We start from the raw sequence: 26747 nt of genomic DNA, 5'->3' as shown, positions 1-26747 counted from the left end.
AGGTTGTGTTACCCTTTTTCCCTGCGGTGGGGAGAAGCAGACCGCCCCGACTCCGCAGCAGCAGGGAGGCCCCACATTCCGGACCCCAGTCGGAATGTGGGGCCTCCAATGTTTATAACATTGGAAGTTGTTACTTCCAATGTTATAAACTTTTTACTACTTTGGGGGGTATTGTCATAGAAATTATTGTGTCTGATACTTTACCCCAAACCAGTCGTCAGCAACCTTTATCATCAAAAGAGCAATTTGAGTTGCTCCTACCAAACAACGAGAGAGAAAAAGCAGCAGACACGGGTCATTTGGGGTTGACAGGGGACAGATGAAACTGACTGATGAAATTAGGAAAGGATAAATAATGCATATATTATATGTATATGTATAAGGGTTGTGGCATCCTGGTGATGCTTTTTATACTAGTCGTCCGTGTATTCAACTTCCAGTGCAGGAGTCTACATGAGACTAAAATGCCTCAAAAAAAGCACATCAACAGATTCGGTCAGACCAACTTTAGCTCTTGGACACTGACATACTGAGAAGAAAACAAAAGATTTATTGAGACACATAAGAAACAGAATCTGGGGCAGACCTTACCTGGTAGAAACAGAACACACTTTGGCATGTGAAGAGCTCAAACAAGGGTAGCAGGTGATATATAATCCTACACAATGGTGGAAACTTGAGCTAAATGTGACCTATGCAGCAGGACAGTTGTCTTAAACAGATGAGACCGGATTTTTAAAAAAAATGCATCAATGAAGTGCTTGTTGAAACAAGGTGACCTATATCCAACAAAGCCTGTTTTGCAATTGCAGAAGACAAGACTGAAACATGACTAAGAAGGATGATCAAGAAGGTCTTGAGTTAGAATCCAGGGTGGGGTACTCCTAGGTTTACTGCTGAATCTAAATTGTGAGTGTGAAAGGTTACCTGTCTCAGTGTGTTAGTCCTGTGACAGACTGGTGGCGTGCCTGTGAAATCAGGGATAGGTTCCCCCTACTTCTACCCCACAGCCTTACATTGGTTAAGTGGTAGTCTGAAAGCAAAAGCAAGAGATTATATTAGATGTCTAGTAGCTTTTGAACTTATTTCCACCCAAAAAGTAATATTATATTAATAACATAACTCTCTATAATGTAGTGGTTTATGCATTCAACTAACAAGATCCCCAGTTTCATCCCGAAAGGAGAAACAGTCCCTTTAGGGTTGTATCAGGAAGGGCATCTGGTGTAAAACTCTGCCAAATCAATGCGGAGCTACCCGCTGTGGCAACCCCTTGTGAATGGGAGCAGGGAGCAAAGTAGCTATTAATAAGATAAACTTTCAACTTGGTGGCCATTGCATTGAGGCTGGTGTTAATTCAGGCAGGCCAGAATATCAGCTGTTGGCTCAGCTGATTCCTTTCTACAAGTCTAACTGGCAAATCTCATATAGCCAGTGCTTTTTTAGTTTATAGTTACTGCTGCCGCTTTCCACCGACGTCTCCTCTGTTCTGCACAGGAGTGTTGCTCTTCTGGTTTTCCATATAACAGAACAGAACCATGTCAACAAATTAAACTAATTTTGAGTTTGACATCATAAAACCCAACACAATGCAAAATGTCTCGGCATCTTAATAATGCTGAGATGTGGATGCACTGGAAAGTTACAGAGCAAAAAGAGAGCTGTAATGAAGAAAACCTCACAAACGCCATTCGATTTGTGAGATCAACTTAAAGCTAAACATAGTACAAGATGAACACCCACATTCAATCATGTCTTGTAAGAAGATAGTTTTGGCAGTTACTTGGCAACTGCTTCTTTTACTTGTTTACTATGACATTCAAGGTCCAGTGAAAATACTTAAAAAAAAAAAAAACATGTTTCTTTGTAAAGAGTTTACAGCTCTCCCACACTAAAAACATTTTTATAATGTATAAACGATAAAAGGGATAAAAGCAGCATGTCCTGTTCAGTGAACAACAAGGTAGTGTCTAATTAGGAGCAACTCTGTATTACATTTATTTTCATTTTCCATTTTTAGTCTTAAAGTCTACAAGTTTCTTAGCAAGGCCATTGTGCATTTTTTGATTCTGACTTAAAAAAAAAGTATTTAGCCTCTTTATAAAGAATAATAATTTTCCATATTAAAGTATGGCAAAGCAATCATCATTTATTAGTCCTGAAAAAAATAACCCAGACCCAATTATTATTTTTAAAACAAAGCTTGGACTAGCTTCTAATCGTCATGAAGCTTTTAAACGCCGCTCTCAATTTGCAGAATGAGAAGTTAAATTGAGTTGGATTTTAACAATCCAAATGTGGATGAATTGGCAAGTGGCTTATGATTGCTAACTGTATTATGATAATGACTGTGTAAACATAATGAATTGTTCTTAATTGTTTTTGAGTAAAATTGTTCTGTATGCTGAAGAGAGAATAGGGCAGTTTTATTTTTTGTCATTGATTATGTCCATGTACAAATCAAATGCTTTCAAGCACTTCATAAAGTTTTATCATACTCATTTTGTGAGGCAGCGGTGCACTGCTGATTTATGGTTTGTGGCGAGTAGCTTTAAGGCTTTGGCTACATTTCTCCACTTTTAGTGGCTTAATAAAAGAGAATGCACTCTCCAATTATATTGTATTAAATAACAGTATTACTAAAAAGTTTAATGGACAACTAATTGAAAGAGATGTGAAAAAAATGCAAAGATGTATTGTAATAAAGATTTCAGAAAGTACTGACAGCGTGCAAACTTTGATTTAAGAAGAAAATGTGTCTTATTAAAGATTCAATAATTTGTCAATAGGTCTAATTAGTTAGCTGTTATTAAATTAATAGTAGTAGTAGTAATAAACATTTTCTGTTCAAGTCTTATTTAAACATTATTTAAATGCCAATTAGTGTTAAAGTAAGCATGGGGTGGCACAGGGGCAACAGCAGGAATCTCGGGAATGCAGGTGACGGAAACGGGAAGGAAAAAAATGATCTGTCAAAAAAAAATAATAGATATATACAGAGGGCTGGCTGGGAAATGAGACAAAGGCGTGCTCAGGTAAGGCGGGAATATAATCAAGAAAGTGAGGAGAAGAAACAAAGGCAGGAAGACACAGGAAAATAACCTTCAAAGTAAAACAGGAAGTTACTCTAAGACAGATAACACATTGGCAAAAAAAAAGATAGAAACCGGTTAACAGAGAAGGCGAGAGGAAATGGGAAACTCAAGGAGTAAAGCAAAACCAATAAGTGTGACAGCTAAGAAGCATGAACAGCCAGCATCTGGGGTGGTACCTAAATACACCAAGGCTGAAGACCTAAAATGAACTAAGAGCCCACGCAACAAGAAAATGAATTTTTATGAAGGATAACGTAAAAGTGCACTGCAATAATGAAGGTAAATCTTAGAACAACAGTACTTTGCTATCTTTACTAGTGCTGTAAGTTAGTTAAAAATTGTGATTGTGTTTCTGGCCACACCAACACAGTGTTCACACACTACCTGCACCACTGGCAAGTTGGCCCACTTTACAAAAAGTCTGAAGGATCAACTACGTTACAAGGGTGCATAATGGTACTTCAACAGAGTGATCTAAAAACAGCAGCCCCATTTAAAATATTTAAGCAATACAAGAGAAGATCATGTGAATTACTCTTAGCCAGTTCTCAAAACGTTTTGCTCACTCCTCATATGTAGGACACTGTCTTGGTGCAGTCTTCAAGACGTTAGTTGTCTCTCTGACTTCTGAAAACAAATTCTGCTCTCTAAAGGGCACCCATGCTTCGACAGCACATATTGCTTGTTAAGTGCCAGCTAATAAATTAAAGGTAGACGAGTCATTGTCTGAGCAAACTGCGCCTTAGATGGCCATGTCCAGGGTATACACCGCCTCTCGGAGCAATAACAGCTGGGATAGGCTCCAGCCTCCTCCAAAACACTGAACTCGATAGGATGTGTAAAAAATAGATGCACAGATGGATGGATGGGTGGATATATGACATCAGCCATCACCTTTGTGGCAGTATGTGTAGGTAGACACCAATCATTCCTGGCACTTAGCAGTACTTGTCTGGGTACAGAATGCCAGACACCCTGTTCAAGAGAACTCTCATCTCTCCGTGAGTGCTTCTGGCCTTAACTCCCACAGAGAAGCTCACGCATGCTCACACTTACCCAGTACCTCCTGGCTGCCAAACATGAAGTGTTTTTTCTTCCTTTTTTTTTGTTGTTCTTACAGGGGTTTTTGAACAGCTGAAAAATGCCTAGAATTGCTTTTTAAATTTGTCATTTGTGTGCATGCACAAAAAGGTCAAGAAGAAACAAGTACAAACGAGTGGATAAGAAGGCGCATGTTTAAACAGAAGATGGGTGAGATCAGTTTACGCATACCCTGACATTTTTAATTTTCTTTCATTTTTACTGAATTCTGTGAATTCTACAGGTATAAGCTTTCTGCAGTCAGTGTTTAAGAGAGCAAGAGAGATCAGTATTGGATATTCATCCCACAGCAATGGTCAAAGCTCATAATTTCAGAGGAGATGCATTTTCCAGGAAAATTGAACAGAGCAATTTGTAGTTCAACCGATGACTCGCAATTTTGTGCCTTTTATGGCAGGACAGGATATTATACAATGCTAGATGAATACAGAAGACAATGAGGATCTTGTGTGAGTGCGCTAAGCAAGTAATTTAGCATTCAAAGCGTGTTTTTTTTTTCTGGAAATGAAAGGAGAATTCTGACGTGAAGATGAAATAATAGACTTGTAGATATATGTAATCTATTGCTACTAGGGATGCACCGATACCGATACTGGTATCGGGTATCGGGGCCGATACTGTAAAATGTGTGTATACTCATACTCGTAAAAGTTAACTGATACCATGAACCGATACTAACTTATTTCATTAATCAGAGGGTGGCATGTCATTTCTGTTGTAGTTTTTTAGATTGGCCACTAGGGGGACATCTCGCGCTGAACAGGCACAGTGTTAGGCGAGTGAGACTGGCGGCTCCAGATAAAAAAGAGAAACTGGAGGCTGCTGTAGCTAGGCTAAACAAAATGTCAGCAGTGTGGACTGGAACAGCCAACTTTAACTCAGGTTTTGGAAAAGCGATGAAAAATGTCAAGAGAAAATCCACGGGAAGTTTAAATAACAGAGGCTCTGACTCATTTTATCGCTCTGGATGACCAGCCAATGCCGGCCGTGGAAAACATAGGATTGCACCGTCTTCTCAGCATACTCGAGCTGCGATATGAAATTCCCAGCCGCCCACACATCAGGGAGATAATGGTGCCAAAACTTTCTGAAGAAGTAAAGACAAGCAGTGTGTGCGCGATGTCAGTCCTTGGTTTAACGGCACAGTGGACTGATGATCCACGGGCAGACGAGGAGTTCGTCAATGCCAAATACTTTTGTTATTTTGTTTGTTTGTTTACAATATGGACACTCTGCAACAATTTAAAAGTTTATTTTATTCTCAAACCTAATTTGTATTTATTTTATTCCAAACAGAAGTGTTTATTTATTATTCTGAAAGCTCGAGACAGTGCCAATAGTTCAGTGATATTTTGTTAAATTACAATGTGGACACTCTGCAATAATTTAACAGAAGTGCTTATTTTTCACTAGAAATTTTTTTGTAGTCATTTTTATTAAGATTTAATTTTTTATCGGCAGAGAATAAAATAAAGCCTGTCTTCCAATTCATTGCATTTGTGCGTGTGTGTGGTAGAAGTATCGGTTTTTGTGCTCTGTATCGGCAAGTACTCAGATCCAAGTATCGGTATCGTATCGGTTTGTAAAAATTGGTATCATTGCATCCCTAATTGCTACCCTTAAGAAAGTCAAAATCATAGAGCGATTGCATTGCTAATATTAAGTGGCAGTTATTATTGGAAAATTTGTGAGTTTAGTACTACTGAAAACTGCTTTCACAAGAGTGCAGTTTTTAGGAGTTAATACTAGATTGTATGGCTTGTTTAGATGAGCAGTTTTGTCTCCATTTAGAAACCCTCAGTGGCTCTCAACTTCAGTTTGTAATGCACTCCTGTTTGAAATCTCATAAATCAATACATTTAATAGAGGACAAGCGCAGAGGAAGTTGTCTGCACTTAAGACGCTGCTATTTTTCTCTTACTGTGTGAGAATTCTTGTGCATTACTGAGATACTGAACTGAACTCTGGACCTGTGAATGCCAGCTCGACGTCACCAAGATAAATGGCACTACATTGTTTGTGTTAAGTGATATTGGCTACTCTGATTTTAATGGGACAATCAAAGAAAACTGCAGGGCTGAACACAATCTGGCCCGGGAACAGACACGAAAAGAGAGACGATGGTGGTGTTTCATTAATAAGCTTGAAAGACGGTACATGCAGAGAACATGCCAGCTCAGTGTGCACTACTTTTACTGCATCCTCCCATGAATTTTTGATCCCTCTCTTGCTGCTCCCTGCCTCTCTGTTCTCTCATTAGAAGAGACAGCCAGTTGGCCCCCATAGCTCTTTACAGTACATCCCAAATGTAATCATTAGCATTTTATTCATAGCTTCTGAAACGCACTCTATTTCAAACTCAATAACATTCGCTTTGTGCTTACAGTCCCATAACATTATAATCAGCACCATTAGCAGGAAGCTCTGCATTAACTGTATTTGTGGCCGTGGTTAAGCACCTTTGTCTAGAATTATAATCATCAGGGCAAATTCAGATTTATTCATTTTGGCTCCATTCAGTGGTTTAAAGTGACTTTTTTTTAAAAAGGGTTTTCCTTTTTTTAAATGATTTATAGTCCCACGTTTAAGCAGTGTGTAAAGTTACAAAGCCCAAAGTCAGCACCAGAGAGAGTATTTCTCTGCTACAGAACTGAGAAACTTTCTTTGTAGTCAAGGCTTCTCATTTGTTAGCCTACCTGTCTTTGTCACTATGTAGGAAAAAAAAGAAAAAATGTAAAATACCCGCATAGCGGCTACTTTGGCACACTCTCAAGGAACAATGCAGTCTGCCATTATTTACTTTGAACAGCCGCTTCTGCTTTCAGAAAGTCTCATCTGCGATCAAAGCACAGCAAATGTTCTTTTGTTCACTTCAATAGTGAACACAAGAGTCTTCGTCCTGTCCAAGCTCTTGAAGAATGCAAGTTAGCCAGCAGCTCGGAGAGTGCTCTTCCCATACTCACAGAAAACTCATTACTTTTGCAGACCAGGTGAGCAATCAGGGTATAGTCTTTTTTTTTTAAGGGCGGAGGGTTAACAGGGGCTGGAGGTACCCCCAAGTTAAAATGATCTTTCATTAACAGATAATGATACTCTGAGCCAGCAAGACACGTCCCTCAGCGAGGGGTGCCTAGTCCTAGAACAAATTCCATGTCAATACATGAAACAGTTTCTGAGAAATGTAACTTTCGGTTTGTCAGATTGGTCAGAATTCGCAGTGGTGTTTTAAAAAATCTGAAATTCCTCAGATAACATTGGTGAAGCTTGGCTGGAAGTTTATCTGTGCCAATAATGGTGAAGATTGAAAGAAAAAAAAAATGGTGTTTTCGATAAATCAAATAAGTTGCCATGACTAGCTGCCATCTATCAGCCTTCCGGCCTCCTGTGAGTATTACAAGTCAAGAAAATAATTTTTTGGTTAAAGCAAATACTGTAATTCAGCAGCTGAAATACTACTTGGGTGACGGGTGAATGCATCGAAGTTTATAGTGCTTTTGAACAAAAAGCACTATAAATCCATATACAGTGGAACCCCGACTTACGAATACCCCGTTAAACGAAAAATTCAAGTTACGAAGGCACTGAACAGCAATATTTCTGCCCGTGTTACGAAATCCGCTGGCTCTGATTGGCTGAGCCCAGAATGTCTGCAATGCCCACAATGCCTTCCAAATCATGTGACAACCCCTTGGCTTTCATACTTGCGCTTCGCTGTTCCACTGGAACGACGTATTGTTGTTGCCGTTAGCCTATAGCCTATTGTTCACTCAAAAGGCGCGATGGGTGCTTCGACATACGAGAATTTTTGACTTACGAAAGACCCTTGGGAACTAATTAATTTCCTAAGTTGGGGTTCCACTGTACCCAGTTTGGTTTTCTCATTTCCTGTCCTTGCAATTTTAAGTTGGCAATCAACTTTGATGGATGAATGCTTTCGAAAATCAAAAGAACAAAAGAAGAAGAGAAAGCAGAAACCCTGTGTGTTCCTATGCTGCTTGGCTGCTTAAACCAAGTCCAAAATAAAGGGTCGTATATCTATAATTTATACAAAGTGCTATCACTGCATCAGAACTCGCCAGCAATTTTCAAGCAAGATGCTATCAGTCATACTGTTTCACTGTCAGTAACAGTATTTGGAAATGACATGACAGAGCACTAATTGGGAAGCAGTGAGGCTATCCATTGGCATGCTAAGTGCCCTCAGGGCAACATTAGCCATCTGCTATAATGCCCCTTATAGCTTAATTAAGTCCTCTTGTGTATATATGGGTCTCTAATTTTCTGCCTTATCTTTATGCTGAGCTTTTTGAATAAATGAATTCTCTTTATCACCTTCGCTCTGGGAAAAATGTTCCTTATGCATCAGGCTTGTTTGTCATTGTTGATCCTGATCATCCTACAGCAAGCAAGAGAGGGAGATGAGACAGCAGACAGTCAGGGAGATCAAAATTAGCAAACTCTATTCAAATAACAATGTTTCTGTTATTTATTTAGTTGTTTAGAACTGTAATTTCTTTGCTTCTTCTTTTTTCCTTCCTTCCCTCCTTCTGTGTTATGCACATGCCTGCATTAGAGGCCAGCTGACACCAAAGCTGAGGCTCTAAGGAAACACTTTATAAAGATCCTGCGGGGGGGAAAAAAACAAAAACTGAGTAATGTCATACCAGTTTTGAAATCCTGAGAACGTCTTTTCTGTATAGCAATTTCTGCATGTGCATGCTTCACTGAATCACTGAATCTATATCCTATGCAAGAACTAAATGAAGGGTGGCTCAAAACCTTTGCACAGTAGTGTAAAATAGCAGTATGTCAGCAAGTACCTTCATATTATTGACACACAACTTCTAAATCTAAAGAATGTGAACGATCACATTGGTTGGACTCAAAAACTTTTTTTTCAGGGTGGGTTGTGTAACAGTGAGCATGAAGCAGAGCAGCAGAGAATGAGGATGACATGTGTGCATATCCTCTGTACTCACACACAAACTATTTCACTTCTGCCGCCCAGCATGTCTCTCTTGCCTCTCTCAGGGCCCAAGATATGTATGTCAGTCAGGCTTTACTTTGAAGTTAAGCCTGTCCGTTCTGTCATTTGTTGTGGTTTGTTTACTTTTTTGCTGGCTTGCCTTCCTTACCCTTTCCCTCATTCTGTCAGGCTGGGTTGAGGGTCTTTTATTTATTTGGCCAGCATGGGCCATGGTCCAGTATAGTGCTCTCTGGTTTATTCTAATCAAATGGCCTCAGCCAGAGACAGGAGAAAGGTCCTCAGAATATGGACAGGCTTTATCAGCAACAGCCAATTTATCACTGCTGACTTTGGCATTTCCTCTCCTTATGTTAAAGTGAGGAAGTATGAGGCAGGAAAAAACAACAGACGCTTAATATTTAATCTTACTAAAAGTATTTAGAGCTCACAGTACACAATAACAAACCCAACCCATTGCCAGGACAAGAAGTTATAAATCAATATCTAATTAATGAGGAGAGTATAAATCACTGTAGGCCCCAATTTAATAATCAATAGTGGTATTTCTTACTCATGGTCAATGCAGAATGGCCCCAAACTGCCTTCAACTCTTTATTTGCTAATACTGCAATTATAGCTGCTATGCCAATTGAGGTAAATCAGCGGAGACGCAGAAGCTGATTATTCAGCTTATTTCGTCCTCACAAAAAACTCCAGATTCAATTGACTTCCAGTGTGTTTTCATCAAATACCTAGCTTACTAGCAAAATGTAGGATTTCTGCGTACTCCGCTGTAAGTACTGTGGAGTATTTTTGTTCACTCCCTAAAATGAAAACTCCAAACCCTGACGATTTGCTAAGTTTCAGCAGCTACACGTAAAATGACTGTCATCTTCCTAACTTTGGGAACAAAATAGTAATTTCCCTCTTTTGCTCGCTCCATCACATCAGTCATCACTTCAGTTATCAGCACCTTGCTCCGGTTTTTCTCCGACTATATAGCATTGCAGTGCAGAACACCTTGGCTGCTGTGCCTTTTTTCCCAAGTCATAACCGTAAAAGGATTACATTGTATGAACACCGCTCTCTCCTTCTGTTGTATCACCATTTCTAACAAAAAAAAAAAATAGTGGGAAAAAAGAAATTAAATCCTTAGAGGCATTGATTCCCCTGCCTTTGCTTTCATTTTATCTCCTACTATACACTTTAAGATGTTCCAAAGTTTTTGAGTGGCAGGGGTAGACTATATAGGTGCTAGAGGGAATAGACTTTTTGATTGATAATTGATATGAACTGAATGGATGGAGTGCTGCAGTGGCAATATAAACCTACTGTACTGTTGGCCAACACAGAACAGGACCTGTGAGCTTCCTGCCAATCTCAGCTGCTTAGAAAACGGTTGAGCTGTGGTTTTCTGTGGGTCAGAGGCATCTGTTCTGTGACTGAATAATAAACAGCTAGCCATGGTTAAAAGGTGTTCTGGGCCACATCTAAGACCAGCATATCTTAGTTGTGTCCCTACCCTGCTTGTTTAAACCCTTTGAATAAGTCTATATGGATTAGTAGTCACTTATCATTATGCTGTAATTTCTTTTAACTCCATCTTTAGACCTCTTGTGCTTATAAGGTGTATCGTAGCAAGAGACTACACACAAAACACAATTTTATGATTTTATTAGCAGTAGTTTTTGTATATTGTTTTTTTTCCATAATAATAGTATTTTACTATTAATACTACCCTATTTCCTAGCATTTGCTCTAGCATCCAAATACTGTTACTGTCAGTGAACAAGTTTGCAAAAAAATGTGAGGAAAATAATACGTTATAGGGGTATAAACATTAGTCATTATTCACACAAGCCTGCCATACAGAAGAGGGACTCCACTGCAGAGACTGGGAGGTTATCCAAAAGTGCAGGAACTTTAGGGGTTTGTTGTGCGTAGTCGTTATGTGTAAAAAGAGCCATCGGTTCCTCATTTTTCATTGGACTTGACTGATCTGCGCAGGTCTTGAAACCAAAGTGGCAGAATAATAATGCCCTCTTGCAATAAAGCATATATATTAAATCAAAGTTGGGTAACAACAGCAGATTTTGTCCTTGAGCGTTTACACATTTACATACAGTAACTATTCTCCAAGCAGGAGTTTGTCTGCTACCTTACACAACATTCATCCGCAACCATATCAGCCCCCACACACTCTATGCTTCTACCCCCTGCTGCTCAGAAATATAATGGCCTTTTATTGATTCTCCCTTCTCTCGCCTTCTTTCTTCTCTTTTCTTGCCCTGCTCTCTGCACTGCAATGAGAGGTTGTTAAGATAAGCTGCAGCATGAGAAGGGGGGAGACATGCCTCTTTTTCTTTTTTTTTTGAGCTGGGCAAAAAAAGTAGGGTGTCTTTGTGCTTGCAAGTGTGTGTCTAAGTTAATATGTTTACATATCTATACTGATATGTGGGTTGCTATGCAATATATGTAGCACTTTTATATGCATGCGGAGGTGTCTGCGTTTAGCTGTTTACGTGTATGTGTGCGCATTAATCTATAATATAGTCATTTTCAGTCATAAATGCTTATCTGCTGGTGTGTACAAGTACGCCTTGTCAATGAGGAATACACACCAGACCCTCTCATCCACAGGGGGGATATTGAACAGCCAGGCGGTGGCTGATGAGACGTAGGTGGGTTTTACAGATGAAGACGCTGACTTTGCTACCTCGTGCATCATTAATGCTCTCTTATTAAATTTCACTGTTTTTTGTCATTATGTGGATTACATTTGATCTTGTTCACTACTCGGTTCTTTATGAGGATGGACAGTCTCCCCAATACATGCTGAAGATCATTAAGACCTCTTTTTTATCATGCTGTTCCAGTTGTAATGGCTCACTAAGCAAAAAAAAGGTACTTCCCATTACATGTGGAAGTAGTGATCACACAGAGAAGACTTTTTATAGGTGCTTATTATCATCAGCACCATACAGTTAGCAGCAGATATATTCATCATTCACTGAGGAACACGGACTAGAGTTTATATGGATGTCTCACTTGTTGAGTGTTGGCTTTACTGGAATGCTGGAGATTTAAATATGCTTGAATATCATTTGAATCTGTGAGAAACGAGCCTCACTTTCAAATCCATTTCAGGAAATGAATTGTGCGCTGTATATCCCATGCTTTACCATCAATATACTACAAATGATCTGAAACTCAAACAAGGCAGACTTGCAAGTTTGTTTGTCTTTGTGAAACTTGAAACGTACAAGAGGCTTAACAATTGTGCTTGTAAAGGATAGCACTAAATTGCTCACTTACAGGAATTTGCCCTCTGTTCATTCTAACTTTCGGGTTTGTTTCCCTTGTGGCAGGCCAAACACATCCCTTGAGAAAGATCTATCAGCCAAGCAAGAAATATTGAAACAGAACAGCATGGAATCACCACCACACATTTCACCAAGGTTAAAAAGCAGTTTCTCTGTGTGTATGTCTGCAGATACGGGGGATAGTTAATGACAAAGAAAAACAAAAAGGCAACCGTTTTAATGAACATTCACAGGCTCTTAGTAGTCTTATTTAAACTGTGCAGTGATGAGAATGATCTACTGTTATAGCAAATCTTCTATACGACGAACACACTGAAAGGATTACCAGGCATTGTCTTAATTGATCTCATTATCTTCTTCCTGCTCTTCTGTAAAGGCTGTCATTCTCAAGTGAATCTAGCTATAGCTTTGGAATGACTGCCATTTGGTGTGAAGCATTATTGTCATTGTTTTGTATTTTTTCTTTTAATTAAGATTGGTTCTGGGGAATAATGGTGAATAGCTGGGAAGACTCGAATAACTGTCATACTGTGACCTCACTGCAATGTAAACCAGTAGAGGGAACAATATCAGGCATCTGTTTACTGATCTGAAGAATTACCACTGTATATGTGATGTAAAGCCCTACGTGGTTCAAGAGGGGGCTGTTCAAAATCGATTTAAACTAATAAGTGATGTCTCTCGGGGCGGTATCGGCTGGGCTAAAGAGTAGACATTCAAATTAAAAAAATCAAGGGGAGAATTAGAAGTGAGCTTACAACATTTCTGTAGCCCAGAGCTGTGTTAGCTGCTTCTAATCTTCGATTGAACCATCACACCCATCACTGAATATTGTATTGTGGGGATGTAGGTATCAGACTTTAAGAAGGTAGGGAAAAAATGCACAGAATAAAGATTTATATGTATTTTCTTACATAGAAGTGTTGCATTTTTGATCGTTCAGAGATTTGAGAATCTTGTAATCATTCGAGTTATTTAAAAAATGCCACACTTAGTTATTTCAGGATTGTTAAATGTGAAGACTTGCTGCTTCATACATTCTATGCAATGTAAACAAAATGAAAAAAGCATGCTTATTGACTGATGCAAAAGTCCATTTAAAAAATCGTTACTATTTGCTGTCAAAGATCTTTAAGCGAACAGTCACACAGCCTCACTTGTGCTTTGCAGGATCTCTGTAGCAGTAAATAGCACTTCTCACAGCTGCTGCTCATCCTTACTGTATGATGGGCTACTTGAACGCTGAGGTAAAAAACCTTTTGCAATAACTACAGTCTATAGTTGCGTGAGATTTGACCTTCGGATAATAAATGGCATTTGAAACTAGGTTCACAGTATATAGAAGACACATTAGGGATATCACTATAAATATAAAACGTATATTTTTTTTCTAAAATACATGTTTTTAATGTATGCAAACATACATGAAGTGTTGTTTGGTCTAGCTAGAAAACAAAAGACTGAGCACTAAAGCCTTTTGCCTAAATATTATGACCCCCAACCCCGACCCCACAGGCCAAAAGCTTGCCTATACACAGTGGGCGTTTCTAATAACCCTTGCCCTGCCACCACTGAAGGTGTCAGTAGAAAGTAACAATCAAATGTCGTCAGATCATCGGTTTCATGCTGGTTCAGTATCCCAAAGTGATATTATCATAGACTCGATTATTAAATATGGATGTAACTGCTGTTGGTTTTTAGAGACATTTTTTGAAGTCTTGGCTGCATTATTGCATTGTTTCCATTGGCATCTGTAACCAGAAGTGACAAGAGGATGGAGTGCCAGAAGTTATCAGATACAGTAATGCTATAGCAAAATTGGTTAGTAAATTGTATCCATGGACTTGAGGGGTGTTTCCCATGGAGACGGAGACCTGAGGGGGTATATTATGAAGAACGTTCACTAGTGTTTCTTTGCATTAGCTAGCTAGACAAAATGTGAAACCCCAGTCAGAGGTGACGAGTATCATGATGGTGGTTATCAGCATTCTCTGTTAAACCAGGCTTTCTGCATTAGGCTCGCTGCATGCTTCCATTGAGGATCACCTACTCCAATCAGAGACATCATCACACTGATGAATAATAAAGATCTATGAACATTATAAAGATATATAGTGAGCAGTAAAATGCAAAACTGGTGCTGAAAATAAGACAAAAAAGTAATGCTGCAGATGATCATTAATCTTCTGATTCCACAATCATTAGAAACACGCTGAGCAGGAAGAAAAAAAAAACATTATTGACTTGTGTTTATTTTACCACTCTGTGCACACTCGCTGCTGCTGTTTTTTTTCCTAACAGGAAAGCTGCACAATAGAGCTCCGAAAATTATGATACATTTAAGGATTAAATGTTAGTCGGTGGAAAGGAGATGTGGAAATCCCTTTAGTTTATCAATGCAAAATTAATTTTCATGATTGAAAATTACTGGTGTTACAAAATCTACTAATCATTTTTCTAATCAGAGCTCCAACAGCTGCAGTTTATGTAGTTTATACATCTATAATATGCATTCCAGAAAATCCCTGATCATCCAGCCCCCTTTAAACCAAAATACTAAACACCGTCTGCTGAGAGCCAGTTTGAGTTGAGCACATATTACCATGGTGATTATCAAGGTAAAAAAAGTGACACTTTTGTGAAAACTCCGACCTTAAGCTCAACAGTCCTGGCTAACCTAATCTCCATTCATAGTACACCTCTCTGCTGATTCGTACAAAATAAAAATTAAAAATTAAAAAAACACCAAAAGTGAAGCACAGACGTTTTGGTCCAGCTTTCATTATAATGAAGACACAGCACAAGCCTTGTTATTTGTCAGATATTATATTGTCAGATAATAATAAGGCTTGCTGGCACCAATGCACCAACACCACAAACACTATCAACACACTGTCACCAGTTAGCTGAGGTGAAGGCTAGCAGATTTAGAGTGGCCTTATCAACACCCACCTATCCCTCAAAACAGCCACACGCCAAAAGGGCTCAAGCGAAGTAAATTAAATCCTTAGTAAAATATAAACAGATGAGTTATAAAAAAACAAACAAACAAAAAAAAAAATCATCTGTTAATGTCAAGGGGGAAATCAACTCAAGCAATGAAAATTATTTGGTGGCAGGTTGTAAAAGCATATTTTAGCTGTATTTTAACATTGGAATCTACAGGGACTGATCTGCTTTCAGAGCCAGCCTCGAGTGGCCTTTCAAGAACATACATGTTTTTCTTTCATGTTGGCTTGATTTTTTTTTTTTTTTACCCCTGGAGATTGCTCTTTTTCTCTCTCTTTTGCTCTCTTGCTGCTTCATCATCAACTTTCAGCCCATCAGCTGCTTTATCTAGTAGAAAATCAGCCAATGGATTCTTAACTAGGTGTAAAGCAGGATTGAGGCAGCAGCAAAAAAAGTTTATAATAATAGTAATATTAAGAATATGTGTGTGTTTCTTTCTTTTTCACCTTACAGGACACTGAAATTCTCAACACGGCTGTGCTCACTGGGCGTACTGTCGCTGTTCCGCTGAAGGTCGTCACTGTAGGGACGGATGGTGCGGTCTCTGATGTTACAGAGTCAGTGGAGTGCAAGTCAACGGATGAACAGGTTATCAAGGTTCGTGCAACATGAATTCTTTTTTTTTTCCACTTTATCTCATCCTTAATGCTCAGCTTTCTAGTGGCATGCAGGTACGTTAACAGGAAGAATAACACTTCTGTTTGTGGGCTTCAAGAGTTTTTTGCACAGTGAAATGAAAATGAAGGTGCTCGTTTTCTTCTAGCAAAACATCAAAACATGTACCAAGATACATTTGTTTAATGGCAAGGGAAAAATAGAAAGTTGATTGAAAAGTTAGATTTTAAAACAGAAACCCTAGAAAGGAGGGGGGGAGTTGGTTTATCCTTTTCTCGTGCTCCAATTCACCACCATGAAGTGCAGCTTGGCAGCTTTTTTGTGTAATCTTGGTGAGAAACAGACAGGAAAAAAAACACTGATTACATACTCTATACTCGGCTCTTGTTTTAAAGGAGGAATAATTAACAATCATCATGCTGAAAGAGAGTCTGTATCCATACCACTTATATATTACATAACACCATCAAACTGTCAAGGTGACAAACTGCTCACCATGACTAAATATAGCAAGTTTTAAATCTCTGTAAGTTGATTTTCATTGGCTTTTAGAGGGCTTACATAATTAATCTGAAACCTTACTGAATTTTTGGGAAGTGCTGCAAAGGATTTATTGTTAACATAAAATAAGGAAATAATTGTGAGCTGTTTACCACCACAGCAGATTTATTATCCGTCTCTGTAGCGTTATGTGAAAGGAGAAGCAAGAAAAATATAACTGGGGAAAAATAAGAAAAATAAAAGTGTTTATTCTTGATTGTGAGTAGGCGTGATAAAAAAAGAACAGTGCTACAAGTGTGTTGTGTTTACTATACATGCATATCAGATAGAAGAAAAGAGGGAGATCTCTCAAAGGGTTTAATTATCAACTGAAGTAGTACCACATATTGTGACGCTGACCTCAGTAGTCTACTCCCCTGCCCGCTCGTCGGGTTTGAGAACAGTAAGCAGTACCCATCTTTTCTTCTTACTATTTTCAAAGGCATCTCAAGATAAAACAGCTTTATTTTTCCCCACTTCACTGTTTCTTTGAGACTTTGAAGTTAAATCCTTCTTTTCTTTATTTTATATGTAGACAAAAAGGAGGACCCGAAGGCAGACACAATCTAAGTTAAGCAAACAAAAGATGAGCTTTATTTGACTAAGCTGATACTTCAAAAATAAAGTCCAAATGGTGATAAGTAATCCAGATACAATACACAGGGTAAATGATCTAAAGTTGATTGCAGCAAAGTGATGAGCCAAAAAGGGAAGCAGAGGAAGGCACAACGTGCTATAAAAGGAGAGCACAGGTGAAACATGAGCAAAGGGCACTTCTCTGACAAAGATAAGTGGAAGAGCAAGGCAATGAGGAACTGATGAACACAATAAGGGCAGAGCAGATAATTACAAGGGACAAAGAGAGGGAGTAAAACAACAAAAGAACCCCAAGGAAATGTAGTTACCAAAAGAAACCCAAAGTGACAACAGTGGCACAAACATCAAGTCATTAAAGACAGGAAACTGGTAAACACTGGGAAACATAAGAGAGTTATATAAGTGTAGTGATCAAAAACACACATGGTGAGCACTGAGGCCGTGATCCTGCTCTTACAAACTTCCGGTCAGGAGATCATGCAGGGACGAGTCCAGAATAAATGGGACAAGTGATCAATATCAGCCAAAATGTATACAATTTTATTATTTCAGAGAGTTTGCAATCAAATTAGACTATCATAATAAAAGACCACTAATGATCCACAATGTACCACAATTACTGCACATTGCCCGACTAACATTGCGCCTGGCCCAGTTAACATAAAAACAAACCCAAGTAAAAAAGAAGTTTTAAAATACATCAAACTAGGGAGAAAAAAGTGGAGCGACACAACCAGATGTGCAGCCCGTCCTGCAAGACACGAAAATGTGTAAGTAACCTGTCAGTGCACAAATAAAACATTTTTTTCTGCCTAACATTATATTCAAATACAATACCTTCAACAGACTGCTGTGCTTACTGCACTACATGATTAATGCCATGTTAATCATTACTAAAAAAAAAAACAAAATGCAATAATCATATACATTTTTATGAACTTCAGCAAAAAAGTTACCTTTACAAAAAACATTCAGTCTATAGTTTGAATCTCTACTGAAGGGCAGTATGATCACAATATGTTTAAATAGCAACTAGATCTTCTAGTGGGAAGAAATTTTATACCAACTGACTTCTGCAGCGGTGGTACTTGAATTCAGTGAGCACTTTCTTTTCAGATGCTGCATGCATGATTAGGAGCTTGATTTTACCTGTGAAAATAGGACTGAAAACACCTGAAGTTTAAAATGGACCAATACCTTTGTCCATGTAGTGTAACTTCCAGCCTCAATCACAGCAAGTACTCTTCTTTACACTTCACATATAATAATACTGTGTTGAAGTTCACCCAGTCATCTAGCTTGCTCTCGACATTTATAGCATGTTGTATTTAAGAGTATTTCAATGGCAATCCAGACAAAAACTGCCATTGAACCCATTTTAAAATGCTCATTGTTTCCAAATCCTGTGAGCTCCCTCATATAAGTCACAGCTTTAGAATGGGCAAAAAAGACAATAGATCCATCATTGCTGTACTGCACTGCAAGTTTTTTATTTTCTGATGATTATTTTCTGATTTAAAGTGTTGCGCTACAGTTTCTCCTTCTATCCCAATAATGTAGAACACTTGACGGATCCAGTAAACCACTGAGCTTTAGCTCTTTAGGTTTTAGGAACTTTTAGAAATTTTGCGACCCCCAAAACATAGTACTTCATAAATGTTAAATACAGTGCTCTCTCATGAGTCGGTTTTAGTCAGGTTAGTCAGACAGATTTATTTTAGTCAGTAACTCTCATGTGTACCCTCTAAGTTTATAAAGTGCCTTTATCTGTGATTGCATTATCAGTAACAAAGTGACAAAGTAATCTCTGGCTGTTTTCCAGACAAACAGATGAGTCTTAATTTTGTCTTCAAGCTAAGTTTATCATTAATGGTTATCATGAACTATACTTTATGTAAGTATAGGCATATATGGAGCTCAAGCGTTAAAGTGGAACTAGTTTAAAAACATTGCGGTAAAAAAGAGAGCGAGGGAATAAACATGGAACCAGTTATTGCATTTGGTCACCATCTGTACTCTGCTGTAACAGTAAGAAAACAGTTGTTTTTACTTTTCTTTTCAGAACATTATGATGTCACAGTGAAGTTAACCTATAAAATGTTATTAGATCCTATTAGTATGATGCAGTGTTTTGTGTGCTTGAATAAAGCACAATGGAAATAACAAAAAATGCTACCAAAGCAAACCAAGAATAAAAGCAAAAGAGCAAAAGTTTTTCTCCCTCAAAACACCGATGCAGTCCTTGGCATGTTTTGGTTTCTGTCACGTTTGGATCTGTTCCATCATATTTTGTTCAATATCTAGTGTGTTTATGTACTTTTGCAGTGCATGGTAGACATTTGTATGAGGTTTATCATAATTTTGCAAGTGAATTATTTGGTTAATGCCAAAAAAGTGCTGTGTAAGCTCACAGTGACCTTGGCCTTTTGCCACTAAGTTTAATCAGATCATTCTTGAGAACTTTGCAGTCTTTAAGTTATGTTTAAGTATTATTTAAGAAATACCACGTTTGCTAGAATTAGACAGACAGATGGATGGACAGATGGGCAATCTGAAAACATTATGTCTTCAGCATTGAGGCATAATAAAAGAGGAAAAAAAGTGAGCAGAAGTAGATAGATTTAGCTTACTCTCTGGATGGTTGCCTTCTATACTTTAAAATCACAAGAACAAAGAAATTATCCTTGTGTGAGTTTTGTGACTGTATGCAATCCAGTATCAGCCTTGTATTCCTTGGTTTTCACTCGTTAAGACAAATAACTTGAAAACTTTAAATGAAAATGAATTGCATTCATACCGCTTTACATTTCCATTTAGCATGCATCGAGATGAAACCCTAAACCTTCCCTCGCTTTGATTCGTATCTACGAATCCTCCTTTAAGAGTTGCAACCTGTTCTCATTACAGGAAGACGAAATATGTAGGAGGTGCAGTAATGCTGGAGAAGGCTGAGGGTGAGAGCGAAGGAGTGGGAGAGAAAGAGAAAAGGGAAATGAAAGGGAGGAGGAGGAGAAAACTGACAGACAGCAAGCTGTCACTTTTGTTCCTCAGAGAGAGGGCTTGGTTTGACATCATTCGAGAGTAAAGCTGCCAAGTTATATGCAAAGAAGTGGCGACAGATGACAGTCTTCTTGTGACTGGTTTGTTATAAAGAAGCAATTGTCAGTATTGAGGACATGTGCTGAAATTACCAGTTGTGCCAATCAAGCTTATATGGTATTTGAGAGTGGAAAGAAGTGAAATGCAAGTGATTACAAACAAAATTTGATGACAGACTGTTAAATACATTTGTTCGTCAAGGGGGAAATGTTTGATAAGGAGATTCTGGGGCTTTGGAGATAATGAAAGATACTTCTGATGTTCATGCTGTATCAGTTCTTTATGTTGGAGATGTATTAGAGTAACTTTGGAAAATGACTGGTGGTGTACTTTATCCAGCCACTTCATAATTTGTTTTGAGCAAGTGTTTTTCTCTCTGGCTAGATGAATTAGGTTTGGGTCATTTCGTAGCTCCATCTGTTAAGTTGGACCAAAGTCACATAATTTGTGCACATACTATGCTTCACACACAGGCACGCATTAAGAATAGAGCGGTTCTGAAACAAACACAAACACACACTGAAAAGAAACTGAAAGTAATTGAGTAATCCAAGCACTTAAATCTTTTTCAAAGCAGCCTAAATGATCAAATTTACTTACTATGTAAGAAAAAAGGTGAAATAGAGCAACTTTACTTCTACAGTGGATTTTTGTATCTGCTTATTTATTCTTATTTTTTCCTGGTTAGACATTAGGCAATCAGATTCTAGATTACTTTGCAATCTTTAAGTCATGTTTAAGTATTCTTTAAGAAATAACATGTTTATGAGAGTTGCACAGACGGATGGACAGATGGGCAATATGAAAACATTATGTCTAATTATGCTTTATTATTTATTCCTATTTTATTTTATTTTATTTTTTTGTTGTTGTTTTTTGGCAGTGAGATTGTTCTTGAGTACTTTGCAATCTTTAAGTCGTGTAAATTGTTTTGGCAATGGCAAACTCAATGTGCTTAACACAGAAGAACATAAAAACCTGTGTAGGTTTACAATGCCAAAGGCAGTGAAAACATGTGCTGAGTGTAGGCCTGTGTTAATAAAAAGGTTTCTAGTCTGTTTTTAATGTATGCACAGATGTAATTGATTTCAGGTCAGCAGGCAGCTTGCTCCGAAGAACAGGACAGCAATAACTGAAAGCGCCTTCATCACGCTTAGATCTAATTATAGGAACCGTTTAAAGATCTGCCCTGATGACTTGAGAGATCTGACTGAACTGTAGATAGTGTTTTTGCATCTTATCTTCCTCTCACAGCAATTTTTCCTTTATTCTTTAGGTGTCAGAGCGCTGTGACTATGTGTATGTCAATGGAAAGGAGACAAGAGGAAAAAACAGGGTGATGCTTAACTTCACCTATAGTTTTCTGAATGCACAACTCGAGATGAGCGTATGGATGCCCCGCCTGCCCTTGCTAATTGATGTAGCTGACCCTGAGCTCAGCCAGATTAAGGGTTGGAAGGTCCCTGTTAGTATGGGCAATAGGAGGTAAGTCATGACTGTCTGTTGTGTCTGTGTTGTTGCACGTTGTAATAAAAAAACACATCATCACTTCCATCACTTCAGAAACTGACTCCGGTGGGCCGAGGGGGCTTTATCCCACATCTGTATATCACAAGAAAAGTTGGCAACTTAAAAAAATCACAAGAATCAAAAATCGAAATTTCTCTGTGTAGGTCATAAACCTGAGAAGTTCTTAACAATCCCTTTATGACAATCATATTTTTCATTTGGTTAAAAAAATAAAAAAATAAAAATGGAGGCCACGTGAAATTGTCTCAGTAATGATGGTGCAGACATATGAAGCATAATGCAAGTGCATCTGCATAATAAGTGTCTAATAATTCACTGGACTGGTCTACGGAGGAAAAAAAGTACTTATACTGAATAAGGAATGACTAATAATTTTGAGCATTACAGAGCTTGAGCATATTCCTGAGGGTGTAAAGAGATATAGTGTACAATGATCTGTGCAGTGCAGCGTGAGTTGTACAAGATGATCCTAATAAAAAATATTTAAATTAATGATCTTTCTGCTAATATGATTTCTGCTGATTAAAATAGAACTAACCCTTTTCAATATCAAAGATCAGTGAAGCACAGTGACTAATTTACATTTAATAATAGCTTTTATAATTATGATTTACTGTGATCATATTTATAGTGACTATGTTGAAGAAACAATAGAGCACTGTTGTGTTTATAAAGTGAACAAGATTTAGATTGTTCCCTGCGCCCCAGTGTTTACCATCTTTGTCTTTGAGCCAAGATATACATTCATGAATTATACTGTGGAATGAAAGCAGCAGTTACATGAGCTAGCAGATGACATACACGTCATGATTTGTTGCAGTGAGTAATGAGTGATAGAATCAGTCGTCACAGTTAGAGCTCCAGTTTGCTGTGAAACTCAATGTGCTTAACACAGAAGAACTTACCTTACCTATTCTGAAAGCATCAGAATATGTAAGGTATGTTTTAAAGATTATATGGATATCAGTATTGTCACCTTGGATGGGTCAGCCCAAATCAGTCCTGTGTGGTTTGATATGATGTAGGTCATATGGCATGGCCTTCATAGGCACCAACTCAACCATCAGAACACTCATGGTGTTGGCCCAACTTCTTATGAAGACAGTTTTTTAAGATTTGTTCTTTTTTCAGTAATAGTGACGCTGCTTTCAAAATGGCCATGTTTACTATTTCTGAACTGGAAAACATGTTATGTAGTATGTAATGATGAAATATGTCAAAATAATGTCATTCATTATTGCAGCAGGGGTAGTTATGGTGTATATATCATGTGTACAAACACTTTTTAATTTATATTTATGTTTTCAGTTAAAGAAAGCAGTGTAAATGCTAACTAAGGAGATTATTTCAACTCAGAAATACCTCACATTTCCTCACGTTAGCGTACCACCCACAGGGTGGCACTCTAACACAAATGCCCCCTGCTACCTAAGCAAGATCACATCAATCATTTCTTTCAAGCGCATCACTGTGTGAAGAACGTGTGTTATGTGTACTTTAACAGGGGTGGCACTGGTTTATTAATGCTTTCATGGGTCAGTGTGCTTATGTGTACATTGACAAAAGTGCTATGGCTGACCTCTCACTTCCTGCTACAAACGTGTCCTGACCTCCTGTTTCTGATGCCAGCAAATAGTGTCACCTTGGTTTAAAGTGCCGTCCTTTTGCTGATGTGGAATAAGAACCTGGGAGGGGATGGGGAAGGCAGGTTATAACTAAGCCAAGCCATTGGGCCACATCACGTTAACCTGTCAGCCCGTTGTCCTGCCAGACCGGCCATACCTCATTAAACCTAATGGGAACTGTCACTGTCACTCCCCCCTGGCCACCTGACCGGTAAAAAGAGGCAGGCAGAGCTTGAAAGAATAAGACAATATGAGGTGAGAGCAAGGAGAAGAGGGAGAGAAAAGCAGAGGAAGAAAGTTGGAAAAATAGATTACAAGGAAGTCCAATAACAAGTTTATGTTGAGAATATAGAATGAGGCAGACACACAGTGTGAGAGGGATGATGATGGCATAGCACAGGACGAAAAAAGAGAGAAGAAAAACAAATTTATAGGCGAGTGATATACACTAATGGAATATAGAGTGGAGATGGATGAGAATGTGTGTGTCTTATGCCTTAACAGGAATAGTAAGACATACCAATAAGAAAATACAGCACAGACAGGCCAGTGGGATATTTACAGTATTTTAGAAATGTACATTTTTATTATTACAACAGCATTTCCAGTTGGTGTGTAAAAAAAATCCTTTGCAAATGATTTAAACATTAATTCAAGTACAGAAGACAACAAGTAGCACAAAGACACTTTTTAAAAAGTTCAAATAGGGGCATGTTTACCACTGTGTTGCATGCTTTTTTTAAAATGCTGTAAGCATTTGGGTCCATTTTTGTTTCATATGTGATAAAAGTTCAAGAGAGCTCATATTTCTCATTCTACTTGTTATAAATGGGTGACAGGTATAGACAGCAGGCAAGTTTAATATCCAAACACTTTTAATTAAGGTTGGTGTAATAACAGCAGAATGTGATTTGCCATCGACCTGCTTAAATTAGCAAGGTCTTTACTGAAAAAAGATCCTCTGAATGACAGGAAATGTTGCTCCAAATGTGCAGGTTACTCATGGCATGTGCACTGATCCATGCTGGTACCATAAGGGATGCTTGACTTTGAAGTGTGTGTTGATAACAGGTAAGCGGTCCCTCTCGTCTTTAGCCCTGAATGGAAAAAAAGAATTTCAGGAAATGAAAATCTTTGATCCAAAAAATTGGCCATTAGCAAACTAGGCAAGGAGGAGCTTCAGCTCTCTGCTAAAACTTTTTTCTTTAAGACTCAACCTCTTTTATAGGCCAAACAATACTGATTAAGACAATTATTTGTGAGGTCTGGCAAGTATTGCAAATACTTCAAAAAGGAATAAATACTTGTCACTCTGAACATTTCTGGTGTTTGTATTTTACTGCCATCTTGGGTCTGGGCAAATAAAAACCAGATTTCTGTAGTTACTACCATTAAAGGATTATTTCTCCTTCATTCTTTTCCAGCATGTTCAGATTTACCTGTGGGGGATTGGTTGGCTTCTTTTTTTTAGATAAATAAAAATAAAGGGCTGTATAAGCTCCACTTAAATAGGAGCAAGAGTGTAGAACAAATGCTTTACAAATATCCAGCTGTGAGTTTAAAAACATTGATTTTTTTTAGGAAACATATTTTCTGAGATGCCAAAATTGCAGAGTGTTTTCTGTGAGCCAAATAAATAGCAGGTACACAGAAAAATATCAGTTGCTCTTTTAAAGAAAATGAGAACGCAAGCCGGGTGGCAGTTTCTCTCTGCAAGCTGTTTTTAAGGGATTTTTGAAAATAATGGGAGGCTATTACTTTTGGAAAGTCAGGAGAACTTGCAGCAAAGCACACAGCAGATGATTTGACAGCAGTAAATACTTTACATCAGAGAGTTTCTACTTCATGGACACTAATGGTGACACAGAGTCCACAGAGAGCTCTCAGTGCTTTTTGCCTCAAACACAGTCTGACATGGGTTTATGATATCCCTGCTCTTCAGCCTTGCCAGCAGTTGATCAGTGTTTTCCTCTTTTCATTCTTCATTAGGTACGAGAGGGTCACAGATGATAAGGATGGTGTCGATCCAGTAGAGGGGAGGACAGAGACTGCTTGTGTTGCCCAGTACCAAAGCACCACTCTGCGCATCCTCACCCACTTTGTGGCTGACATCAGTGAAAGTAGAGGAGCCATGGAGGAAGATGTACTGGGCCAGCAGACCTTCCTGCTGGGCACTGACTGGCAGGTGGATGTGACACAGTTGGTGAAGGAGTCTCTGAGGGTGGAGGACCCAAAGGTTGCCCAGCTTCTGGACGACCAAGTCGTAATCGGGCTGAGCACTGGAAACACCAAACTACAGGTTGCCTTTATGTATATTTTATCACAGTTTCTAAAGCAGAAGTTGTACTGCATGTCTCTGCAGCGTGGCTGTCAGGATTGTTTTGCCATGACTGATCAGTGGGGATTTACACGTTCATCTCATAGACCTAAATTGTAGCTGTCACGGAAGCTGCAGTAACTAATGCCTGAATCAGCCACCGCAATACAGTCTTTGTTGTTACTAAGGAAACATGCAGCTTTACTCGATTAAATGACCTGACTGGCTTGGTTGTTTTGGCAGCCAAACAAAAGGTCACAAGTGAGCACAATATCAGACGTATTTGAACTGATAAACTGACATAGACGCAGCAGTAAAGTAACCTGGCAAGTGGATTAGGAAAATTACAATGAGAAGTCTAAAAGCAATAAAGCAAATCCAGTCATCTAGACTCTTTTAATGCAAAGTATTTTGATTAGGTTAACGTTGAAGTATTAGAAATGTATGGATTTAGCAAAGCACAAGCACGATGGACCAAAACAACTGAATAGAAAAAGTCGGACCACTCTTGACTCTGGTCTTATCCATCTTATTGTCACAGTCAATATTACCCAACAGGGTTTCAAGTTTTTTCAAGCTGAAAAGCTGCAAACTGTGCTCAGCCGCTTTGCTTTGTCAATGCGGAGCAGAATGTGGCTTTCCAGTTTGTTTATAAATGCAGGGACAAGACACACATAGAAAGCATAACTTTAATTCTCCACTAAAGATACCATTAGTCTACTACATTTTTAAAAGGTTAATGGTCATCTGCTCCAATATTAATGTTCAAAATGTTATTTGAACTTGTAAGCCACAGATAAATAATCATCAAATTATCACATTTAAGAGGCCAAGTTATCCAATTCGGGGTCATGATAGACATAAAGATAGATATCAATCAGATAGATGGATAGAAAGTAAGACAGACAGACAGACATAAAAGGTTAACAA

The 26747-nt window shown here is 38.4% G+C and overlaps 1 protein-coding gene across 1 annotated transcript in view; it reads left to right on the top strand.

Moving 5' to 3' along the window:
- LOC102779832 (transmembrane protein 132C) overlaps positions 1 to 26747 on the top strand; it is a 189098-nt gene that overhangs the window by 152889 nt on the left and 9462 nt on the right. Inside the window, exons 6-8 of the mRNA XM_087843628.1 lie at positions 15948 to 16091; positions 21622 to 21830; positions 25490 to 25799. Of these exons, the coding sequence (XP_087699754.1) occupies positions 15948 to 16091; positions 21622 to 21830; positions 25490 to 25799 (663 nt within the window). The remainder of the gene's footprint in view (positions 1 to 15947; positions 16092 to 21621; positions 21831 to 25489; positions 25800 to 26747) is intronic.

Source organism: Neolamprologus brichardi, chromosome 7 (genome assembly GCF_056152115.1).
Source record: "Neolamprologus brichardi isolate AB-2024 chromosome 7, ASM5615211v1, whole genome shotgun sequence".
Lineage (NCBI taxonomy): Eukaryota > Metazoa > Chordata > Actinopteri > Cichliformes > Cichlidae > Neolamprologus > Neolamprologus brichardi.
Note: the sequence above shows the minus strand (reverse complement) of the source record. Positions and strands in the feature narration are given on the sequence as shown.